At 43.8% G+C, this 25,888-nt stretch overlaps 1 protein-coding gene across 1 annotated transcript in view; it reads left to right on the top strand.

The window, feature by feature from the left end:
- The window catches only part of SORCS3 (sortilin related VPS10 domain containing receptor 3), a 316,197-nt gene that overhangs the window by 86,069 nt on the left and 204,240 nt on the right, over positions 1-25,888 (top strand). Inside the window, exon 2 of the mRNA XM_068397886.1 lies at positions 16,547-16,614. Within this exon, the coding sequence (XP_068253987.1) occupies positions 16,547-16,614 (68 nt within the window). The remainder of the gene's footprint in view (positions 1-16,546; positions 16,615-25,888) is intronic.

A 25,888-nucleotide genomic window follows, 5' to 3' on the forward strand; every position in this document is an offset into this window, starting at 1 on the left:
GTTTACTGTAGCATCAGTTTTCTAATGAGAGCTGCTCTGACTGCAGTAGTCTTGGGAGGGGGGCGAGGGGGTGGGTCTGTGGAGCTGTTGGAATCAGCCTTGTGCTGGTGTGGTTACTGGAGAGGCCTGTATCAATTGCCTTTTGAAAGGCTGGAGTGGAGAGTACCTTCGTTCTGCTGTGTTGTGTATGTGAATTTACAGCAGGTTACACTGTTCCAATAACTAGGTTTACTGAAGATTATCCTTGGAGCACTTGCTGTTGGTCCTGCTGTAAAAGGGCCCGGAGAAATAGTTCTGTTTTGGGAGGTCCTTTGTAAGAAATAGTTTGTAGATGATCACCTTTGTGAAATGACAACTATAGAACAGCAAAGGCAAAATGGACCTTTGAATTTGTTCTTCAGTCTGTCACACCTACTTAAAAAACTTGCTGCTCACTTTTTCCTATCTGTGCATCTTGCCAGGTAAGACAAAGAACCTGTATAGAGTTGATACCCTGACACCATGAGCTTGAATCAGTCCTCTGGTCCACACCATGCTTCAGCCTCTGGTAACATTCATCTCTCTAATCGTTCACCAGCTCAACATTTACTCATGAAAAGCTTGTTACTGTTTGTCTTTGAACTTTATTCTCCCTCTGGAGCAGGTACTTGTCATGATGAACTTCTGCACAGTCACAAAGGCAGAACAGGAGACTTTTGGACCTAGTTTATGTTATGTCCTCTGTTTTGGAGGCTGTTGTGGTTATTAGAATTATTCTTAATGATGGGTTTGCAGCCATCATATAATGAAATTTGAAGTGGGGGGTGGGTTTGTTCAAAGGATCACAGCACAGGAGGAGAATTCACACTGGGACTTGTGGAGATGACCTAGTTTTACCTAAAGAGGAACTGGCTAATTTATTCCCTAGTTTCCCTATTTAAGATTTTGTGCTTGTATGTCATGTGAGAATGGGATTGAATTTCACCTTCAGATAAGCCTTGTTACCTTTCTCTGTCCTTACCGCCATCCGGAGACAGCTAGAGACTATTGCTCCTTTCTAGTTTACGCACTAATAAAACAGGACAAGCTGGTGTGCCTGGCCCATCTCCAGCCCATATTTTCATTTCAGGGCAAGTGCCAGTCTTAGGTTTTATTGCATAGTCATAAGAGATGCTAGAGAGACTGTATGGCAAGGAGTGACAAGGGGGTGGGGAGTGTCTGAAGTCCTGCTTCTGTGACTTCATGGTGTTCATGGAGACAGGACCTTGCAGTGTGAATGGTGAGGGAGAGAAGAGATGAGATTATTCCGATGGAAATGCAGGGCTCTGGAGATAGTAAAGAGGAGAAGGAAGCTACCACAGACCTTGCATAATGGCCATTACAGATCTCATTTGGTCAATTTGCATTCTTTCTTTGTCTCACTGCGTAGCCATTCCCTGATACGTTTCTCAAGGGGCAGAAGGATTTTTGGAAGTTTCTCAAAACTTCTGGTGCTCAACTGAGAACATGCCAATGCAGGAAAAGTCAGTGGGACGATTCACGTTGTTTAGAGCCCTTCTGCAGTGGTGGGCAGTTGTTTTTTGATATCTCAGTGCAATGTGCAAGACAACCCTACAGTTTGTGTATGTGAAATTCCCTGAAGGTCATCTGGAAACCCTGCAGAGCTACAGAGTATTTTCATAAAATATGAGGCTCTGTCTCTTCTCCCTTTTCTGCCTCCAGGTTTTGGGTCCCAGACGTTCTTGTGATGGTAAAGAGAGACAATGCAAGTGCTGGCAGAGCAAAGCACTGAGCCTTCTGTTTAAATCTATCCTTTTGTCATGCAAGAGTATAAGGGATCTATCTCCTGGGTTATAGCATCCCAAACCCTGATCTTAAAAGCAGCAGTCCCAGTTTAAATGTCAGTCAGCAGTCCCAGTTGTCATAACCGTGATTCTTATGAGGAAGGATATAGACAGTGGCTTGAAATGGAGACTCTGCTTCAATTCCTCTGTCAGCTAGAGAGCAAGGATTTTTTAGGTCCAAACAAAGAGTTTTTTAGGTCCCTAGGTAAGAGAAGGAGAGTGAACTCACAAGGTCAAACCTTCTGAAAGTTTTCTACTGCAGTGAGGGTTTGCAGTATGGAGCAAGTAGGTATTTTCATCTGACCAACTGTCCCTGGGCCCCAACTAACCCTAAAAGGGTTGCAAAAGTCAATAGTGCTTTGGATTTCTGCAGTGGTGACTTGCCTCTTTTCTTTTATACAATCCACGTGCATAATGTAGAATCTGTACTTCTGAGTTTCTTACTTTTACAGCTTTGAAATTCGCAACCATAATGTTGCATTAAAGCAGATTTGAATTCAAGTTCCTCTATTTTTCTCTGCTGCTTCTTTTTTAAGTAACGGAACACTTAAGTCTGTAAGAAAAATTGCCCTTGACAGCTTTAACTGCGCTGTTCCGCATATCCCCATGTAGACATTAGCACAAGGTATTTCTAAAGTAGGAAAAATATGTTTTATTTCTTACAGAGCTCAAAAACAGGTGAATGTTTTTTTTCTTAATTTGTCCCCTAAAATTGCAATATTGAGCAGACAATAAGTGTAAGAAAGATGATTAAAATCAAGAGTAAAGGTTAAGTTCAAAGGAATACCAGTAGGAAAAGGAGCTGCTAGGGCAGAGTTTGACCTTACCACAGCTGAGCCACCAAGTTTCAAAGTAGGTTTGGGCATCTGCAGATAGGAACTGCTGCATAAACATAGGTTCAAGGTCAGAAGAGTGCAGTCAATTGGACAGACCACATTTCTATTACCTTAATATATAAGATAATCAGATCATTTAATCTTTGTTGAATCTATAATAATGTAAAAAATATGTTAATTGGCTAGTTAGCACTCAGACTGTTGCTTCTGACCTTTTGTCTGTGGAGAGCCCTGACTTGTGCTTGTCTCTTACCTCCAGCACTTTCTGATCCTGTGTGTCCTGCTCAGCCTGACTGACCCAAGTTGCATGTAATAGTTGCTCATATATTCTAAACTGTCACTTATTTTTTTATCTTATTCTTTCTGTGATGATTCTCATATTTCACTTTCCCTACTATTTAATTACATTTATAAATACTCTACCTAGGCATATTTAAAGACTTATGATTACATCATTAGTATAAACCCATGATTTAAGTGTCATTCAAGGTCAAGTAGTATATGTGGGAGAAAATCGAAGTATAGGACTTTGGCACCTGTACTAACCATAACAGAACAATTTGTGCATTTTGCCCTTTTTCTCCTCTGTGCTTACACGTGTCACCTGGCAAACTGCAACAATCCTTATTTCCCTGGGCTGTTGTGAGAAAGGGATTAAGCCAAAGTCTTAGGTACTTGGATTTGTTCATAAGGATCCAGTGGCAGGAGCCGAAGGTCTTTTAACTGGCCGTTAAAAGTGGATGCAAGGGCTTGTCTCCCAACAGGTACATCCTTTCCTTTCATGGTAACACCTGTGGAACTCCCAACTTTTGGAGTGGCTCCACTGGAGGGAGAAGGATGTTTTCTCAGAGTAATACTGTTTAAAGTAGAATAATACTGTCTCAGAATAACACTGCCATCACAAATTAATCTACCTGCAGGTGGGTGATCTGGCATCAAAGCTGGGAATAGAGTGGGGAGGCTCTGACACCCTTCCCTGCTCTGAGTGCCAGGCCAGTGACCAGACTGTGTTGCCAACATGGTGGCTTCTCCAGCATCCATCTCCTGCTGTCATGTTGAAGGCAAGGCTCCGTGTTTTAGGGAGCACAACAGGCACGTGTTTCTGTGGCATGGCATCTACTTCCCTGCTGTTGTTCTCCTGAGCTAGCAGGGAGGCATTTTCACATGAACAAGTAAATCTTTGGGTCATAGATAGGAGGCTGAAAAGGATCTCAGAGGTCTCTTCCAACCTGAATGATTCTGTGATTCTGTGTGACTTCAATAGGTTATCTAGTCCATCTCATGTGCCTGGGGAGAGAGGGAATCTCTTGCCCATGCTCTGTTCAGTGCTCATTATTTGAGTTGCTAATTGGAATCTGAGGAAGATGAGTAATATTTTATATGTATATGTACACATGGGTGGGGGGTGGGGTGCGGAGAGAGTGTGTGTGTGAGAGGAGTGAGAGTTCCTGAGTAGAGCCTGGAGTCTGAAATGGAAGAACAGTAAGCAGCCTGTTTTTTCTTGAAAAATCAGCTTTATGGGAGCTTTTTTCTCTCTTCCTTTCAGAAATGGCTTAGACACAAAGTTCCCCACATAGTTTATTTTCATTTATGGAACCAGTCAGTCTTGCCTTCAGTCCTCAAGGAAAACCCTCACCTGTCCTGGCAGTTTATAACAGCTCAAAGGGCTGCGCTGTCTTACCTTCTGTCAGCCTTTTTTTTTTTTTCTTTTTTTTTTTTTTTTTTTCCCCCTTTCAAATTGAGAACTGTCCTGTGAAGATAGTGTACCCACACTTGGAGTTTAGATCTTCTTTCCAGGTCCCTATGTCAGAAGCTTTAAATGGCCCTTCAGCAGGTATATGACTCCACAGAGTTAAATTGCTGCACAAAATCTGCTGGTTCGCAGATGGTATCAGGAGATAATTGGAACAAGAATGGAGCCAGCAAAGTAACTGGGGCCTTTTTTCATTTTCTTCTTGAACTTAGGTACAGATGTGCACACAGCATCTTTAAAAGGAAGATGGAGAAGGGAAAAGAAGATTAAATTTCCCAAGGCATTGGTGGAGGCTTCTTAGCAAAAGGGAAGAATTGGGAGATATGATCCAGCATGGGCTGCTGAATCAATAAAAATAAATTATGAGTTCTTTGCTATCACCTCTTATAATGTATGATAGGGGACCCTTAAATCGTATCACTACCTGCCAGGAAAGATTGTATTTATGTTTTACTGAGTTACACAGAGATAAAGCTCAGGCTTCTGTTATTTTAAGCTATCTAGATGTTTTTTCTGGTGGGAATGTGTGTTTATGTGCAGCAAGGCCATCCTGAAGGGCTGGGAAAGATTCTGTGGAGCACAACTGTGGCTTGTCAGGGGGGTGGGTCGCATAACCTGGGGGGTCTTTTCTGTCTCTGACTTCTCTGACTAGTGCTACTGCAAGCTGCCAGTAGTACTGGTGTGCACCCTCCCTTTGTGTGTTTATTCATAACGGTCTGGAATTCTACTTAAATGTCTCCTGTATTTTATTGCTGTCCTTAAAAAGGTGACTAATTCACCACACCTTTCCCAGACACTCTCTCCTGATGCTGTGTGGATGTAATTCTAATAATACTTAGCTTTTATGGGGTGATTTCCAACCCCACAAAGAGGACAAAGGCATTATGATCTGACCTGGTAGCTATGTTTAGGGCTCTACTGCAACCTCTGGGACAGAATCCAGCTGCTTTTTAAGGGCTGATAACCTTACTGGAGGCTTTTCTTTTATTTCTTTAGGAAGGAGGTGTTAAGAATGTGGTTGTAATTTTTTTGTGTGTGTGTGCACTAAAAGCAAGCATGTAGGTACGAAGGAAGTATATCTGCTGACACTGAGGCAGAATTTACCAATGGTTTGTTTTTCAGTTTCCTTGGGAAAAATGTTACGTGAGAGATATTGTCCAATTTTTAACGTGTAGTGGAGAAGGAAGAGCACTGTGCCTGACTTGCAGATGCTATACAGCTAGCGGCTATGAATACCCCTCATTTGGGTGATAATTGGAATCTGTGGCTTGGGAGGAGGCGAATCTGACTTCTTTTCCCATGTTAGTGTAAAACAATTATAGTCAGATTCCTCTTCTGAGTCCTGGAGGCATTAGTCATTGCTGTGGTGGTATTCTAGTGCATTCACAACCATGGCATGGTCTTCGATGTGCAAGGCACCTCTGAACATATCCTAAATTACAGTCCCTGCACCAAAATGTTTAAAACCAAAAGCATGAGAGACCCTGTCAGGTTCATTTCAAAATACTTTTTAGATTTGTATGAGCCCAGAAGGGTAAATCCATGACACTGGAAGAGGGGCCTGTCTCAGTGTTGATGCCAATGGGTGCTTTTTCTCTGACAGGCTGGGTTTGCCCTTGAATTGCCAAAGCAGGTGACCAACATACAGGAATCCTGTCCTGCTCCTGCTGGTAGTTGCATGGGAGGAGGGAGCTGGGCTTTCCAGAGCTGGCTTTTTCTGCAAAGCACTGTAGTGGTTTTGTTTTTTTTTTCCCCTTAGATTCTGTTCATTGACTGCAAGCCCTGTAAATGGGAATTTCAAACTGCTGCTTACATCCCAAGGGCTCTTTTATGAAGATAATGTGATCTGTCTCCAGCATCCCAGGGGAATCCATGGGAAGACTTCACGCTCTGGCTTGTTCTGCTGCCTGATTTACATTGCAAGGGAGGAGGACAGGGGACAGAAAGAGCATACCGTGGCAGTTTTCCTACTGGAAAGTGAAAAGCAACACAGGCAAAGGAGGATTAAAGGAGAATATCTTTCTTTTACTGGTTCTTGTTTTGAGGATAAATTTGGCAGTCTCAGCTGTTTGGAGATCACAAGTTTACTGGAAAATGTTTTGCTTTTGTGTGTGATCTTGGGACTTGTCTCTTTCAATTTCAGAGGGTTCTTTTGCCTGCTCTGCCTGGAGCCACCCACAGATCGTTTTTATCTCTCTAGAGATTAAAAATAAAAAGTCCTTTGCTGCTACTCAAGTTGGCATCACTTTACTCTTGCAAAAGTGTTGCTCTAATTTCCAGAGGGCAGGATTTTGGCCCGCTTGTTGTTAGTACCTCTGTTTTTTCTTCTCTTGTCTTGGCCTGTGCTATTCCTTGACTGCTAGTATCTGGAGATAAGTTTTCTTCAGCTACACTCACCAGGCAGGGGAAAAGAAGGTAGATTGATATTTAAGGTGTATGTGTTCCTTTTTTTGCTAATCATTCTGTTACTGTGAGTGAATTTGGATTGGTGTTTTATCTTCCAGGTGATGCTTCTTAGCTTAAATTAACTAAATGTGTTGAAGTGGATTATTTCAGCTAGGTTAAATTCTTGGATGGAGGCCCTTTTTCAGAATAAAGTGGTCTTTAATTTGATTTTTCTGATGTATTTGCGAAGTGAATTGAACTAAACACTTAAAAGTTGATTTGGATTCTTCTTCCTGAGTGTTCCCATGTAGAGAAACACTTAATCTCTCTCTGCCTCTTGTTCCTCATCAGTAAGACAAAGACGACATTATTTGCCTTGTTTCACAGTGGTGATGCTTGCAGAATCTGTTAACACCTGTGGCATATAAATTCCTCACCTGAGAGCTTTGTAATAATGTTATATGCTTCTCACAACTGGAGGTGGCACTCTTGGGTATTGGCAACTGCACTTAGACCTCCAGGGTAAATGGGGGTGTTGTGTAGTGTGATCACACACGTGCATGCATAAGTTTTTGAGGGTGTCTTTGTGTGAAGTGATTTTGGTGGGACCAGGGCTATGTAGTGACTGTTTTTGAGAACCACCGTGCCTTGATCTAGGAAAATACTTGTACTGGAACGGAGTTAATTTTCTTCATAGCAGCCTGTGTCATGCTGTGTTTTGAATTTTCGGCTAAACCAGTGACGAAAGCACACCAATGTTTTAGGTATAGCTGAACAGTGAGTGCACAGTGTGAAGGTTTTCTCTGTTTCTCATTCTGCCTGACCTAGGTGTAGGCTAGGGCCAGTCAAGAGCTTGGGAGGGGGCACAGCTAGAACAGCTGACCCGAATTGGCCAAAGAGGTATTCCGTCCTCTATAATATTCTTAGCAATAATGACTGTGGAGTCGTCTTTCCAAAGCAGCCATCTACCAGTGACTGTGTTTGCATTGCCCTCCCTGCCTCGCCCCTTATTAAGTTGTCTTTGTCTGGAATTACAAGTTTTTCTCACTCTTGCTCTTCTGGTTCTTTTCTTTTGCTCTTCTTCTCTTCCCCTGGGGTGGGGGGAGAGAGAGTGTGTGGGTGGGTGCTTAGTTGCTGGCTGGGGTCAATCCACCACACACTTAAGCATGAATATATGTTGAGCACATAAATTATCCTCTTCCCATCTTCTGAGCATTTATGTGGGAAAAATTAGGCTGATATTGGTGGCTTTTGCCTTGAGTTAGCTTTGAATACAGAGATTATATGAAAAGCCACCTTACTTAGCAAATTCATCACCCTGAATAACTCCATGAGTTTGATCAGTTCATCTTTAATTATTAATTTTGTGCCTTAATAAACCTATCACCACCATGAAAAAAAAAAACACCACCACACCACTAAAAAAAAAAAACCAAACCCAAAAAAACAAACAAAAAGAAAGAAACAGCTAGGGACCTCCATAAAGCAGCGCTGTTGGCTTTTTAGATCCCAGAGCATTTTAAGCCAATTCGCCTTCAGCTGTAAATAATTTGCTGATACTGGTTCCCAGCAGCCTGTGGTTGTTCACTTTTTAAATTTACTTGTTGGGTGCTGTTGCTCTTGTGTGAATTGGGGACAGGCAGATGAAAATTGCAGACAAGCTTCCTGTGTGTGGGGGTAGAAAATGTTGCAAACATCATGGAAATAGCTCAGTAGGCAGGGAATGGAGACCCCAGCATTGCCAGAGCAAGCCTCATTTTTCACATGTAAATCTGCCTTCGATCTCTCTGTTGTGCTGTGCACTGCCCAGTGCTCATCCCTTTGCTCATTATTAATTACACTCTGTAAATATGTGGACAGGGCTGTGATGAGCTGTATTAATCTCTGTGATGATTTAGCAGGATCACTTAGGAGATGAATATCATAAAGTGGATTGGTGCTGGCCTTTCAGATGTCTACCTGAATTGATCACCTATTCTCTTTGGTCACTGTGCTCTTCACTCTCCTGTCTCTAATATGAGCATCGCCTGATACAGGAACATGATTACATTTGATGTGGTGCTTTTTGGTTGTCTTGAAGTTACTTGGCAACCTGCTGAAGGAACTGCAATGCTTTTATGCTCTAATTTGTGGGAAACCAGAGTTATATATTCCACTGTGGGGTATACGCAAAGCACTTTGCCAGTTTAGAATTGGCAAGATTTGGAGGAGGATTTAATGAACGAAAGTAATTTTCCTTCATAGTAAAATTTTATGGGCGTGAAAATTGTTACGCCACTGAATACGCTGAAGAGCTTCTGAGTACTTTTATGATTTATGGGCTCAGAAATTCCTAATAATTGTCTGAACAATAGGGATGCCTTCAGGGATGTGTTTTCAACATGGAATGAAACCTGGACTACAGTTTCTGGTTATGTTTTTTTCTGCTTTCATGCCAGCCAAGTTGTGTCAAGACTCAAGGCTGCTGGATTGGGTAGTCTTGGAGACCTGGTGGCCTTATTTTAGAGAGGTGGTCCATCATATTAAATCTGGATTTAGTGGTTCAGTATACTATAGCGAGACGGTGGGATTTCTCAGTGGCAGAGACTCTTAATCTGTATTGTGGTGTAAGCCATTGAAGATAAATAATTGACAGGAGTGGCATTTTTGTTGTGCTAAGCCTTATACCAGGGTATTCAGCAGACAGTGTAGTTTCTGCAAAACAAAAGCATACAGAATGTGGAGAGACATTAAAGTGCACAAGGAAATTCTTGCAGGACTGGAACATCACTTGTTTCCAAAGAAAAAATATATTTTCTGATTATCCTTTCTCCATCCCCACTTCTGTCTAGAAAACCAAAGCAATTTATTGAATTTTTCAGGTCGTTTAGTTTTGTGTAAGCTCAGCTTGAAATTGCATTTTCCAGAGGGTTTGTATAGCCTTAAGGGAGTTGTAATTCAGCCTGGCCTGTTTCCCCACTCTGTTCTGCAGGCTGCTTCTCCCTTTTTTCCTTTTCAACCAGCTGAGCTGCTGGGTGCCCCGAGGGACACCTGCCCTTGGGGTGTCCTGGGAAGCTCGGCGTGGCTGTGTGGAGCCTGGTCCATAGGAGACAGGGAAATTTCACATCTGAGCTGTATTCCTTGGAGTGAGCAGTGTGACCCCAGAGAAAAATGCAGTTCAGCATTGAGCTGACTTGACATTAATTTTGGGGAGATCAGTTTGATGAACAGAAACAGAAAAAATTTGGCACTATAAGGGTGTTTTCTTTATTTTGATTAAAGATCACCTAAGTGTAAGTTTGTGCTATTTCTCAATCAATATCACTTGGAACTTTTTTGTTTTTTTTTTTTTTTTCTTTTCCTCAGAGCAAAATGTTTTCATCTTAATTTAGGTTGAAGAGTGGGCATTTTTGATGGGATGGCAGTTCTAGACTTCCCTCAGTTTAGGGGAAGAAAATGTTTATTTTTGTTTTGAAATAGTACATTAAATGTGAATTCTCCAATTTTCATTTGAATTCAGCTTTTAAAATGAAAAACTGTCAAGATTTTCATGCAAAATTACTCTGGCACAGAAAAGCCATGGTTATTTGTTAGTGGTGACAAAAACAAGCCTAAGCTTCTTCAACTACAAAGTAGAAATCAGACTCAAATGTTTCAGCTTGAATCAATGAAGGTTTTTGCTTTTTCATTTTTTCTTCTGTCAGAATTCAGTTTTGGAAAATCCGTCCAATTTTCCTTATGTTTTGTTCCATTCTTTTTCAACTAAAGCATTCAACTAAAGCATTCAAATAACAGAATGTCTTAGAAAATCTGGTACTTGCCCACATCTTCCCCTGATATCCCTGCTTCTAGTTTCTTCTTAGCACGGTTGGGGCAACCTGAAGTGGAGGCCTCAGAATAGCCTCTTGAAATGCTTTGAAGTTTCCTGTTAAATGCTGTGTCAAAAGCACCCCATGAAAACAACTCAGGAACCAGCTGTGCCTTTCAGGCTTTGATTTGTGTCTTAACCGCATGTGACACTTCCTTAGTCGTTGCATTTGCTCCTGGTCTCAGGAGGCAGCATTGTGGGGGAATGTGCTCTCACAGTTTTTCTTGGGAAGGTTGTGTGTTCGGCCTTTCCAATCCTCTCTGGTTTTCAAACTCCCAAAACATTACAAGAGTTACCTTTATTGAATCTGAAGTGTCTTGTCTCAAAAGCAAGCGGGGACAGGGTGGAGGCTGCCTGGGCTTGCGGCACAAGAGCATTGCATGGCCTATGGAGAGCTTGCTGTAGGTGACTCTACTGTGTATTACTGCTGCCTCAGGCAGCTCCTGCTGTTTCCTGGGACCCTTTGTGAGATTTAGCTGCAAAGGGGTTCTCATGCTTTTGCTTTCCATGCATTAACAACAGGCAGAGCTGGATTTTTGTTAGTCATCCTGGGTGAAAATCCAGATAAGCCGTACTAAACAATGTGCTTTTACTTTGGATTTATACCGAGGAGCTGAGTAGGATTCAACCCACTCCTGTAAGCTGGTGTTATCCTGCAGTTTGCAGGGTTTATAATAGACACGTGACATCTTCAAATATATAGGGCATAGGAGATCTGACGAGAAGCACACAAAGAGCTGGGAGAGTGTGAATCCTGCCTTCAGTTGTAATTGCAACTTAAGGTAGATTTATTCTGTTGAAATTTGACCAGGACACAGAGATTTTATTTAATACATTTAGGGCTGGATCCAGGATCTGCTGAACTCAGCAGAAGTCATCCTGCTGCCTTCAATGTGATTAGGCTCTGAAGCTGGAAAGCTAACTCTGTGAAACCTCGCTGTAGTTGTGAGCAATAAGCAGGGTGTCATTTCTGGCAGGGCAGGCTTGTGCTGTGGTGCATGGCTTCCTAGAGACTCTCGAGAGAAGTCCTGTCCATGCCTCTGTAGGAATATAGCAGACATCCTAAAAATATCGCTCTCATCAGGTTTTACCTGGGAGCAGGCTGCACTGCTTCCCTCTGTTGGTGTAAGGGAAGGAGATATACGAACCTTGGTTGCTGTAATTTGCAGCTGGTTTATCCCCCTTTGTATGGGAAGGTGTGTGCAGGGTTTAAGTTCCAATAAAAAGGACATTGTCCTTATTTCCCCACTGCACAGCATCAGTTTAGGCTGACATGGGCTTGCATATGCTGACTCAAATCTGCCTGGCAGGTTTCTTTTCACACCCCGCTGGCAGCAGCTCAGCTTTTATCTTCCTCCTAAAGACCTCTGCGTGGGGAAATAAAGGGACAAAATGCGATCGAGGATGGGGAAAGTGAATCCAGTAGAGAGAGAGATGTTCAGAGCATCTATTCTAAAGCCATTAAGTTGGGCAATGACTGCACAGTCACGTACCAAGGTCCCTTACAATTTGAACAGGTCTCTTCCCAGTATTATGTTGACAGTAACGGCTGTTGCAGCCGTTGTGATGTTGATTAATCCTTTGGTGTTTTTCTGCAGAGCTTTAAACTCCTCACCCGGCAGCCTTTCAGCTGGGAAACCCAAATGAAAGATGTGGCAGGTCCCACTGCTATGGGAGGAGAAAGAGGGAGGGAGATGTGGCTTTTGTAGTAGAAAAGATCCTTGTTGCATAGGAAAACATAAATGAACCCAACCCTTTGGGTCACATCTCTCATTTGGACCCATCTTTTAGCTAAACTGTGAAGTACCTGTTAACAAAACAAAAACCCCCAAGTATTTACTAAAAACTTCCCTAGATGCTTTCACAGTCCAAGCAGATGCAAGGGAAACTAGCCTGTTCTTGAATCCTGCAAGGAGGAAGCAATGCTGAAATGTTAAAATGGAGCAAAACCAAAATGAAGAGATGCCCCAGAGCTCTTCCTGAGGCTGGTCCCATAGAATCTGAGGGAATGAACTGCGTGACATTAGTTATGCTAAAAAAGCATGGAGCAAATGCTCAAATGCTCTTAACTTCCACTGAGGAACCTTTATTCTTTCTGCAGAAGTTCCCATCCCATCTGAGCCTGGGAGCTTGCACAGAGGCTCACAGGTTGTCGGAGTGCATAGCTGCCTTTCTGGGGAAGAAGGGCATTGGGCAATGTAGCTGGTAACTAGGAGGATTATATTTACCCATGGAATCTGAGGTCAGAGCACCAAGGATATCGAAGGGAAGTTATATTCCCCTGTGGTCCTCCATGTACTGCTTAACTCACAGAATCACAGAATGTTAGGGATTGGAAGGGACCTCGAAAGATCATCTAGTCCAATCCCCCTGCCGGAGCAGGATTGCCTAGACCATATCACACAGGAACACGTCCAGGTGGGTTTTGAATGTCTCCAGAGAAGGAGACTCCACAACCTCTCTGGGCAGCCTGTTCCAGTGTTCGGTCACCCTCACCGTAAAGAAGTTTTTCCTCATATTTATGTGGAACCTCCTGTGTTCCAGCTTGCACCCATTGCCCCTTGTCCTGTCAAGGGATGTCACTGAGAAGAGCCTGGCTCCATCCTCATGACACTTGCCCTTTACATATTTATAAACATTAATGAGGTCACCCCTCAGTCTCCTCTTCTCCAAGCTAAAGAGACCCAGCTCCCTCAGCCTCTCCTCATAAGGGAGATGTTCCACTCCCTTAATCATCTTCGTGGCTCTGCGCTGGACTCTCTCTAGCAGTTCCCTGTCCTTCTTGAACTGAGGGGCCCAGAACTGGACACAATACTCCAGATGCGGCCTCACCAGGGCAGAGTAGAGGGGGAGGAGAACCTCTCTTGACCTGCTGACCACACCCCTTCTAATACACCCCAGGATGCCATTGGCCTTCTTGGCTACAAGGGCACACTGCTGGCTCATGGTCATCCTGCTGTCCACTAGGACCCCCAGGTCCCTTTCCCCTACGCTGCTCTCCAACAGATCTGTCCCCAACTTGTACTCATACCTGGGGTTGTTCTTGCCCAGATGCAGGACTCTACACTTGCCCTTGTTATATTTCATTAAATTTCTCCCCGCCCAACTCTCCAGCCTGTCCAGGTCTCTCTGAATGGCTGCGCAGCCTTCTGGTGTGTCAGCCACTCCTTCCAATTTTGTGTCATCAGCGAACTTGCTGACAGTGCACTCTATTCCCTCATCCAAGTCATTAATGAATATATTGAATAGTACTGGTCCCAGTACCGACCTTTGCGGGACTCCGCTAGACACAGGCCTCCAACTGGACTCTGTCCCATTGACCACCACTCTCTGGCTTCTTTCCTTCAGCCAGTTCACAATCCACCTCACTACCCGATCATCCAGACCACACTTCCTCAGTTTAGCTGCGAGGATGCTGTGGGAGACCGTGTCAAACGCTTTACTGAAATCGAGATAGACCACATCCACAGCTTTACCATCATCTATCCACCGGGTTACATCCTCATAAAAGGCTATCAAGTTGGTTGAGCATGACTTCCCCTCGGTGAAGCCATGCTGAGTGCCCCTAATGATCCCCCTAGCCTTGATGTGCCTAGAGACAGCACCAAGGACAAGTTGTTCCATCACCTTTCCAGGGATGGAGGTGAGGCTGACTGGTCTATAGTTACCCGGGTCCTCCTTCCTGCCCTTTTTGAAGACTGGAGTGACATTCACTTTCCTCCAGTCCTCAGGCACCTCTCCCGTTGCCCACGACTTAGCAAAGATGATGGAGAGTGGCCTAGCAATGACTTCCGCCAGCTCCCTCAGCACCCGTGGGTGCATCCCATCAGGGCCCATGGATTTATGGATGTCCAGATTGCTTAAATGGTCCCTGACCCAGCCCTCATCTACCAAGACAGATTCCTTCTCTATCCTGACTTCTTCTGGGGCCTCAGGGGTCCGGGGCTCCTCAGGACAGCCTCCAACAGTATAGACAGAGAGAGGCAAAGAAGGCATTCAGTAACTCCGCCTTCTTTTTATCCTCTGTCTCCAGGACCCCCACCTCATTCATCAGTGGGCCTACATTGCCTCTAGTGTTGGCTTTACCTGCAATGTATTTGAAGAAGCCCTTTCTGTTGTCCTTGACCTCTCTTGCAAGGTTTAATTCCAAGGAGGCCTTAGCTTTCCTAGTTGCTTCCCTACATCCTCTGACAACAGACTTATATTCCTCCCAAGTGGCCAGCCCCTCCTTCCATGATCTGTACACCCTCTTCTTCCACTTGAGTTTGCCCAGCAGTTCCCTGTTTAACCATGCAGGTCTCCTGGTACCCTTCCTTGACTTCCTGCTGGGATGCTCTGATCTTGAGCTCGGAAGAAGCAGTCCTTGAATGCTAACCAACTATCTTGGGTCCCCTTACCTTCTAGTACCCTGTCCCATGGGATTTCCCCTCCTGAAGTCCAGGGTTGCGATTCTGCTAGCTATTCTGTTCCTGCCACATGAGATCCTGAACTCTACCATCTCATGGTCACTACAACCAAGGCTGCCCTCAACCTTCACCTCTTCAACCAGACCCTCCTTGTTAGTGAGGATAAGATCCAGCAGCGCTCCTCTCCTAGTTGGCTCATCCACCATTTGCATCAGAAAGTTATCATCAATGCACTGGAGGAACCTCCTGGACTGAGGATGGCTGGCTGAGTAGGCCTCCCAGCAAATATCAGGGTAGTTGAAATCCCCCACAACAACCAGACCCTGTAATTGAGAGACTGCTCTCAGCTGCCTGTAGAAGGCCTCATCACCCTCCTCATCCTGATCCGGTGGCCTGTAATAGACACCCACAACAGTATCACCCCTGCCAGCCTGCCCCTTAATTCGCACCCACAAACTCTCAACTCGCTCCTTATCCGCCCCTGGACAGAACTCAATACATTCTAGCTGCTCACTCACATAAAGAGCAACTCCACCACCTCTCCTTAGCGGCCTGTCTTTCCTGAACAAGACATAGCCATCCATGACCACATTCCAGTCACGAGAGGCATCCCACCAAGTCTCTGTAATTGCCACTAAATCATAGCCCCCCGACCGAACACGGATTTCTAGCTCCTCCTGTTTATTCCCCATGCTGCGTGCATTGGTGTACAGGCATTTCAGGGAGCGAGCTGGGCACACCGATTTCACCCCAGGGGGATGGGAGGCCTCCTGGTCTACCTCAACACTAGAACTCCCTTCTCCTCCTACCTCAGTTTTGCAAGGGCATGACTTGGGAGTGTTCATGGCTTGCCAGAAAGTTAGTCAGTGGGTCCTGAAGGCTCTGAGTCTCCTTGAGCACTAAGGATACAGCTGAAGTTTTGTCTTGCTCTGTATCCCTCTATTTTACCAAGGTGATGGCATGTGGAAATGCCCGTGTTCCTGGAATCAGTGACAACAGATAGAGAACAACAAAGCTCATTCTGGGCAAAATGGACTGTTTTGCTGGATGGGATCTTCATAAACTTGCCAGTTCTTTTCATGGAGACTCACCACTTTGTGGTAGCACCTTGAGAAACAGGAAAAGTCAACTGTAATTTCTGATTGGGCTGTTGAGTTAACAAGGGCGCATCTGATTCCATCCCTGACCTTGAATAGCCACAGTTGTAGAGAGGGCAGCTCACAATGTTCTATTAATTCCTGTTGGCATGTTTTATTTCAAATGCAAAACATTGAGATTAAAATAAATGTTACTGGTGACAATGATGCATTAAGCTTATGATTTGCCTTTTTTTTTTTAACTTGATCGTATAATACTGCAACTTTAATGGATAAATGCTAAGCTCTCCTTTGAGTGATTTCAGCTGCCTTGTGTATTGTTACACAGTCTAAAGGAAAACCTTTTTTTTTTCTCTTTCTTTTCCCTTTCTCTTCCTCCCTCCCTTTCCCCCTCCCTAGGTGATTCTCATTCTGACAAAGCTCTATGACTTCAACTTGGGGAGTGTTACGGAGAGCTCACTGTGGAGGTAAGTGGATTATAGAAATCACAGCAACTGGTATGGAGGGGTTGCACTGTGTCTCTTGTAAGATTGGAGGCTGAGCAAGGGGAGTAGACGGGAGGGCATCCGAGATAACTGGAGCTGCCTTTTGGAAAAGGGACACGTGATTAAGAACACGTTGCTTTAATGAAGTGGGGTCTTCAAACAAGAGGGTTTCTTGATGTATGGGCATTTCCTTGGCACCGAGGATCTTGGTTTCATTCTCACCTTTGAGTGTCCTTAGGTAAGCCTCTTCATTCCTCAGAGTCTCTGCTGTGAGGCTGGCAATGAGAACAGTCTCTATAGATGGCACACGCTTGCTGGAACAGTGTCCAAGATGGTGTACAACACAGTGCATGATATGATTTTAGCTGATCTTCAGCTAAGTTCCTCAGCCTAGTGAGCTGAGATGGTTATGTTGGCAGTGAATCTGTGTTGCCTTGGGCTTTAAGGATAGTAGCCATTAAAGGACCAGAGATATCACAGTGAGGTGCTGGTGTCTTCTCTGTTACGGATAGACTCAGATGTGTCATGTACCTGTCATGCAGGAGCTGGGAGATGGACCAGGTACCATGGTGTGGGAGATGGACCATCCTGGCCTGGGGAAGCCCACTGCTGGAAGGAGTGTGTGTTTGTAAGTGTGTGTGTGTGTTTTTAAAACAAAACAAAACAAAACCAAACAAAAACCAAAACCCCCTCCCCACTCAAAAACCCCAAACTTACCCTTCTAAGCCGTCCAGTTCCTTGATGTCTGAAATCACCAATAGTTTCTACCTGCTGGGGGTTGATCTTCTTCCTAACATCCTGCCTGTGGTGTGGAAAGGGTAAGCCTTTAACAGAATTGTTATTAGGTGTTTTTTACCCATAAGGACAAAAGAAAAAGGCTGCCAGGGGTTTGGGGAGCCCAAGTACCTTATGTCAGATTTACCTGGTGTATTGCAGCTGTTGTGCAACCTGCTGGAAGTGTAGCTGATGGAACTGTCAATGCATTGTAGCCATTGCTCCCGGTGTGAGCACCTTCTTGGCAGATGGTCTCTTGTACTTCTTTCTTCACAGCTAATTTAAAAGCCCTTGTTTGGAGAAGGCTTTGGGCATGTGCTACAGGTTTATTCCTGTTAATGTATTTAAGGGTTAATTGCTCAGTAGAGATCTTGAAACTTCTCAATTTGAACAGTAATCCCAAAGCCTAATTGCCCTGTACCATGGTAATCTGCAAAAGTATAAATAACCGTGCAGCTAATAAGAGAGAACACAGTCATTTCCACTTACCCTGGTACTTCTCAAGGTATTACAGCCTTAAAAAACTTTTGCCTCTTTGCTTAACAAGTACAAATGGCACTGTGATTGTACTTTAAATGTAATTGCCAAGCAATCTGCTCTGCATAAGTAATGTAACAAGCAGGCAAATCCTGTCCTAATACTGAAATCACAGCATCACCTGAGCTCTGCAGAAAAGTAATAGCAGCATCTCTTCTGGAGTTTTCGCAGAGTGATGGCAACGTAGTTCGTCATCAGTACAACTGAAGGCATGCAGTACTCGGTCAGCTGGGGAAACACACTGATTTGTGAATGTGTTTCAGTTCTGGGACACTTCTGCATCTTTTCTGCAGTGAAATAGAGGTCAGTGTGGTTCTAGAAACTCAGAGATGTTGAGAAGTCAGAACCACCTGGGTTCTCTTCCAAGGTCTGGGAGGAAAGCTCAGGGTAAGAGCTAGCGGGTAGAGCTTCTGGGCTCTAAACCTTAGTTTCTTACCTGGAAAATTCAGGATTAGGCCATGTTGTACTTCAGAGAGGAGTGTGGAGTATTAGAGTAGCTATGAGTTTCTTTGGAAAGGATATTGTAGAAATCCACATAGATACTCAGTGGAAGCAATAAGCCAATAGAAAGACTAATTTTCTCAGGTTTTTCAGTTTTATTTGTACGTTAAGGCCTCTGAATCTTTGCATTAGTGTTTTTCCTCAGGGGTCGGTATTGGGACCGGTCCTGTTTAACATCTTTGTCGGTGACATGGACAGTGGGATTGAGTGCGCCCTCAGCAAGTTTGCAGACGACACCAAGCTGTGTGGTGCGGGCGACACGCTGGAGGGAAGGGATGCCATCCAGAGGGACCTTGACAGGCTTGAGAGCTGGGCCTGTGCAAACCGCATGAAGTTCAACAAGGCCAAGTGCAAGGTCCTGCGTGCAGATCGGGGCAATCCCAAGCACAAATACAGGCTGGGCAGAGAATGGATTGAGAGCAGCTCTGAGGAGAAGGACTTGGGGATGATGGTTGACGAGAAGCTCAACATGAGCTGTCAGTGTGTGCTTGCAGCCCAGAAGGCCAGCCGCATCCTGGGCTGCATTAAAAGCAGTGAGGCCAGCAAGTTAAGGGAGGTGATTCTGCCCCTCTGCTCTGCTCTCGTGAGAGCCCACCTGGAGTACTGCGTCCAGCTCTGGGGCCCCCAACATAAGAAGGACATGGAGTTGTTGGAACGAGTCTAGAGGAGGGCCACGAAGATGATGAGAGGGCTGGAGCACCTCTCCTATGAAGACAGGCTGAGAGAGGTGGGGCTGTTCAGCCTGAAGAAGAGAAGGCTCTGGGGAGACCTTATAGCAGCCTTCCAGTACCTGAAGGGGGCCTACAGGAAAACAGTAGAGGGGCTTTTTACAAAGGTAAGTGGTGACAGGATAAGGGGGAATGGTTTTAAACTGAAAGAGGGTAGATTTAGATTAGATATTAGGAAGAAATTCTTTCCTGTGAGGGTGGTGAGACACTGGATCAGGTTGCCCAGAGAAGTTGTGGACGCCCCTTCCCTGGAAGTGTTCAAGGCCAGGTTGGATGGGGCTTTGAGCAACCTGGTCTACTGGAAAGGTGTCCCTGCCTGTGGCAGGGGGGTTGGAACTAGATGATCTTTAAGGTCCCTTCCAACCCAAACCATTCTATGATTCTATCATTATTTAAATTGGTACTTTTCAATATTTTCTTTTAATTTTTGAGACCTCTTCCCCTCTTCCTGTTTTCTGGAAATGTGACACATCCTTTCTGCTAACCAGGAGTCCTGCCCATCTGAGCAGTGGTGCTGCATGATATCTATTCTGAATGCCTGGCAAACACAGTTGCTTCCACAAGAGAGGAGTGGCTTTTGTGGCAGAGAGCAATGAATCACACGGCAGTGCTTCAAAGGATGCTAAGATAGAGCAGAGTGCAATACAATCTCCAAATATCATCTTCCCTCTGCCTGCTTCATGTATCAAAAGCTTCTTCTCAGTTCCCCCTGGATTACAGCATGAGAGGCTTCTTTTAATGGAAAACAGAGTTGCCATATAAGAGATATTTCTAATCCCTGCCTCTAAATACAAAGACAAGTAAATCAATAAGAAGACATCCTGAATCTAATTTAAAAAAGTGAGCAAGAGGAAGAAAGGGAGAGAGGAGAATTAAAAGTTACGTTGGAACCTGCTCTTATATCAGACTGATACGAATTTAGACAGAGGTAATGCTAGTCAGCATTTGAATGCAGGAACACAGACATTGCTCTAACAATCAAATCCATGCTTCTGGGGCCCAAAAAATCACAGAAAAGGTCTCCATTGCTACTGAAGCAGCCAGCCTTGAAGCAGCCAGCTTCAAGGAAAAAACACCCACACCTACCCACCCCCCCAGCCACACTGCTCTCCCCCTTGTCAATGCCTCATCTCTTCTTTGTCACCACTCTGTCAGTTGGGGTTTGGATTTTTGTTTTTCCCACCGAGTTGAGTGGAGGTGATTGTTTCCCTCCTATGAAAGGAAGTTACTTTATTGTGGTTGTATTTGTGATGGTGTGAGACACCAGAATTTGTGGGGAGAGGTCTTTTCATAGGTTAGCAAATATAACTGTAAAAACTATTTAAGCTTTTCAGGCATGCAAACCCTTCATCAGTTCTCATTGCCTAGCAAAATATCTGAGTAGTTGAGAATCCAGCTACATCCTGCCTGCTTTAAGTGAAAATTGGATTAAGGATTGGACATAATCTTTCTGTAGATGCACCCCCTGACACCACTACTTCTTCATCAACAAAAAGAAAACAATTCTCCCTATTAATCTGTAAATTTATATGGTTTTGATTTGAGTGCTGTTGGAGCACCTCTAATTCCCAAACCCTCAGCAGGCCACAGTCCCTGCATCAAACTTCATTGCCCATGATGAACTGTAAACACACAGGAGTGATCTGTCATGAAATATGAACTCTCTCTGTAAAGAGTAGAGGCCAGGCTACTTCACAGGAGTTGTAGCCCAAGAAGGCATCTCTTGAACAGAGGAGAATGAGAGGGCTAGATATGCAAAATACGGTGTCTAAAAGTCACCATTCACAACCAAGAGTTGAAGGGTTGGATTGTTTTGTTTTTTTTTTTTTTGGCCTATTTTCTGTTGAAAATCTCAGGCGAATTTTATTAGGAGGAGAGAAGGGAAAGTGTATTCAATGGCTTATTTCTTCAAATGTGTGTGTTCATAATACTTCCAGATCTGACCATAGAAATTGTAATTGTGATAAATGAGCTTTGGTTTCCGGTGTATGTTGTATTCAGATATATTATATGGGGAGTTCTGTAGGTTGTATGCTAGGCAGCAAGTCCTTTCATTAGTTAATCTTGTTGCTGTCCAGTTGTTTCCTTCTTGTGTTGTGAGCGTGAATAAACAGGAGGAATCTGTTGACCTCCTTTCCTTGTTCCATTGACCTTTTAGATTTCACAGGTTTTACAAGCAAAGGAAGAGCCTTGTGAACGGTTCCTTGCTTGGTGCTGATCCTGTCTACTGTTTAATCTGTACAGTTCTGAGATAGGGTTATGTGAACATGACATTATGGATAAGTATTTAAAGTTGCTATTGTAACATTTAAAATGTTTTCAACTGTTTCAGCCCGTGTGGGTTGAGCAGTTATTTCTGTTAAGATAACTGGAATAAAAGTTTTTCCACTGTTGCCTTTTTAGTATCCAGGAACAGTTATATTCATTTGGATTGCAGTAGCTAAAAAGACAGCCTCCATGCCAAGGGACCTTTCAAACTCAGATGAAGACAAAGGGACAACAGGGTGATACAGCAGGCAGGAGAAGCACGAGTTAGCAGGGTGGTATTTACGATCAATGCGATAGCCTTGACTGCAACGCATCAGCTAATCAGGCAGTGGGGTTCTTCCCCACTGCCTTCAGATTTTCTTCCGAAGTGCGAGCGCTTCCATGTGTCAGCTCTGAGTCCCCGCTACCGTTTCACCCACCTTTGATGGGTGCCATGGAGTTCCCCTCCTCTGGCTGTGGTGCCGGCTAAATTATCGGATGGTACATAATGCTGGCCCATGCGTTAACCTATACTCAAAACCATGATTGACTCTTGCTGCTTAAGAGGCTAAAATGCTGATGGAGGAATTTTGACATATATTCTTTCTTGTTTATTAACCAAGAAATTATGTTTCTATGGCAGCAGTCAAAAATCTCCAAGCATTTTTTTACTTTTGTGGCTGCTGTGCCTGAAGAGGTCGGTCAGTTGTCTTAGCCTCTGTGTTGAGTTAAAAAAAGAGAATTTCAACTTTTTAACAGAGACACCTGCAAAACACGGAGCTGCAACTCCTAGCTTGGAGCCAAGAGGAGTAAAACCCCTCAGCTTGGTTGCAAGCTGCCTTATGTCTTGCATTGCTCTTTCATTCAGTTCTGTTTGAGTTACGAAAGGACTTTACGCTGTTTCCTCCTATGTCTTTGCCTCTTCAGCCTCCCACAGTCTCCAGAGGCCATTCACGTGTTTCAATATACCTCCACCATTTGCTTCCTTTGCAAAGTTTCACAGCTCACGCTGATTTTTGTGCCCTAGGTTCGTGTGTTGCACATGGAGCTGGCTTCAGATAGGGCTGCTCTGTAGGTGTGAAATGGTGAATGCGGTGTGAAATGCCATGTCTCCCCTTTGGGAACTGGGGCTTAGTCTCCTTGCTCCAGATGTAGTAGCTTCTATGATGGGTGAGTAAGAAGGCAGGGATCAGGAGATACAATAAGCCTGGCTCAAATTTCCGTATCATTCTCTGTGAAACAAGCTAAATCTGAAATAGGTCATGGCACAGCCAGAGCTTCCTTAAAAGAGTGTTTCTATCCCAGTGGCAATGCATTATTTAGAGCATAGTGCTGAGAATGGCAACTTCTGGTTTGTACCACAACTTCATGCTCAGTACTGGTCAGGCTCCACATGTTTTGCAGCGGGGTGTTGTAGTTTTTCTGGAATTTGCTGTATTGAAATGCACTCTCCAGACAGCCACCGTGACCAGCTGACATATACCTGCAGTATTGTCAAATTTGATTATATTTATTGTTTTTCACTTTTATGCTGACAACATACATCTTAGACACATGTTATTTCCTGGAGGACTGTATTCAGGCATAAAATTAATGGAGCTGATTTTCAAATGCTTCCCATTATTGCATCTTATTTGGCATTTTTTAACAACACTGCAAAGTGCAGCAATCCTGTGCTGATGAGGAGAAGGGTTTCTCATAATTGCAATCAGCCATCATGTTATGGAGGGAAGGAGCCAGCTGGGTGTGCAAGCATGTCCGTGACCTCTCTTGGAATTGAAAACCAGGTTGCCCAAAAGTTTGGCAACTCCACTGTTATTGTTTGTGAGAGGGTATAAATAGCCTAGCTTGGTGATGGCTAATTTTTTCAGGCTGTGGGAGCCACCTGTCAAAATCTTTGTGGTTGATTGAGAGCTGCTATGTGCAGACTATGTTTGCTGAAAAACTAAGGTAATGGGGAACTGCAGCAGATGACTGCAGTGTGAGATAAGGGTTGTTCCTCAGGGCTTTCAGCACCCCGAGTTGGGATTAGTGTGGGCCTTCAGCAGCACCCCACAATAATGCAGTTCTTAAGCTCTATTATTCTTGTTAACTTGTCTTTTCCCCACAGTGGGTGATTCAGTTCCCCCTGGCTCAGTGCAGTCAGTCATAGATGCTCTCTTGGCATGGGAGCCACACTTGAACTGTTTGGGAGATGCATGATAGCTGCATGTTGGCCCATTCCTGAGCTAGGTGCTGTGAAATGAAGATCGTGGCCATTTAATAAAGAGAAGTTCCTTGGCCCAAAGAGCTAGGTAGTCACTAGCTGTGAAGAATAGAAAATGCAACATTCTTGAGCCAAGTGAAAATGTCGTCTTTGCTCTCATGGCTAAATTAGTCCTTATTTTGGAGAAACAGTTTTTGTTCTCTTGCTCATGCTGACATACCAGGTTTGGCAGGGGCTCCTGATATCTGTATTTGCCCAGCTGTGCAAGTGTTGCAGCAGGCATCAGAAAGTGGGTCCTAGTTAATCAACAGGAGCAAGAGAGAAAGCTTTAAAGGTGAAAATAGTTGTTAAGTATGAGCAAGGAGAGAAATTAACAGGTAAAGGACATTGCATTAAGTTACACTGTAGGGGTGCTAAATGTTCACAAAAGGCTGTACATAAAATGGCTTTTCTGTGCTCTTTTCATAACTGTTAAGAGTGATAAGGGGGTGGCTTACCTTCCTAATGTTTGCTGGTTTAGGGGGGTATCTGTGACAAGAATGTTAGAAGTTTCTGGTTATCAGATAGTGATAACCGTTGACCACCTTATCCCACTGCGTAAGTGAAGCCATTTGAAGTAACTAATTATAACCTGATTCAAAATGCTTTTCTATTTTGAGGTGATTCATTATCCTTCCAGTTGTGGATTCCAAAGACCTAAGCAAGTATTTTATTGTGGACTTCAGGAATTGTAGATAAGGAATTGTTTTGATTTGCTTGGGCTATGTGACTGAATGTGAAGGTCCATGGGAATTTAAAAAAAGAAAAAAAAAAAAAAAGAAAAAAAAAATTAAAGGAGTGGAACAGAATGAACCATAGGTTTAGCCTTCCTCAGATGTCCCAGACAGTCCTAGGTGGTGTCCAGAGCATACATTCTTTGCAGTTCAGAATGGAAGGAGATGCTGTCATTGCAACAAATGGATAACAAGAATTAAAACTGTTTTAAACTTTTTTTTTTGGGAACCAATAATGAAAATTAATAGGCTTATCTTAAATTCATGGCTATGTTTTAGAGTTAGGTAAACTCAGTAATGGTAATAAAAATAAAGCATCATTCTTTAATTCTTTATTTCGTTCTTTAAGTATATCACTAACTTCTAGAGAGACGTTTCATTTGTCTCCTTCACGTTGCTTCCCTAACCCTATTATATCCCATAGGATTTTTCCATAAGGGAATAGTAAGGTTCACACCTCTGCTTTCTGATGGTTCCTTGCTTTAACAAGTAATCACATTAATGGTGCCACAGAGATGGAGGGGACCAAGGGAGGCAGTGCAAAATCACGTGAAAAGTAGCAGCCCAGCGAATATGAGTCTAAAAGCCTTTGTATGTGTCTCGGTGTGGTGTGTAGATTGAAGTCCCACCTTTGCCTATTAAGGTGCCTTAGTCATCTTATTTCATGGAGCTCATTTGTCTTTTGTGAACCAGCCTTCTGGCTTGTCCATTTGTTGTGTCTCTTAATTGCTCCATCAATGACCTTTCTGTGGGGGCGGGGATATCATCAGACAGGGGACCTTTTGGATTTATTAATTTTTTGTTTGCCAAGAAAGCTCTGAGACTAATTGCCAAGACTTCCCAGAAGATATTAGTTTACAAATTTTAATGACACTTATGATTTATTAATGTGCTTCCCCTGCATCTGCTCATCCCTATTCCTTGGTGGAATTCCTGATGAATTGGAGAGAATTAATAAAAACAACTGCAGATTGTAATGGTGTTTTAGCTAGGCTGTTAATTAAAAACTTTTACCCATATTCAGAGTGCTTTATTCATAACTGTGATTCTCTGAAGACAGAGGTAAGTCTTGGCTTTGACTACTTTCTGCCACAGAATCCTATTTGGTGAGGGTGTTGCATGTCAGTCCACAGTGGCGGCACAGAGGTTCATATTTACATGTGCATGTAACTTGCTGTTCAACATGTGCTACACATCCCTGCTCTGTGCTTCATCCACTGATCTTTTGCAACTTGAAAGTGGGGCTGCTTTGCTGAAGTTGTTGACCTCCAAACGTGGCTGTGGGACGACTGGACTGATCACTAATAGTGGATGCTGTAGATACGTTTGTGTGAGGGATGTGTTCGTTAAATAGATCTAGAAGGGTCATGTGGTTGTATATCAGTTTTGATCTCATAGATAACTGGGTTATTGGGATGTTCCTGTTAATAAGTAGGCCTGGGAATTTTTGGGTACATCTTGTTTTCTGGCTGGAGACAGGGAGGCAAGAA

Source organism: Nyctibius grandis, chromosome 4 (genome assembly GCF_013368605.1).
Source record: "Nyctibius grandis isolate bNycGra1 chromosome 4, bNycGra1.pri, whole genome shotgun sequence".
Classification (NCBI taxonomy): Eukaryota; Metazoa; Chordata; class Aves; order Nyctibiiformes; family Nyctibiidae; genus Nyctibius; species Nyctibius grandis.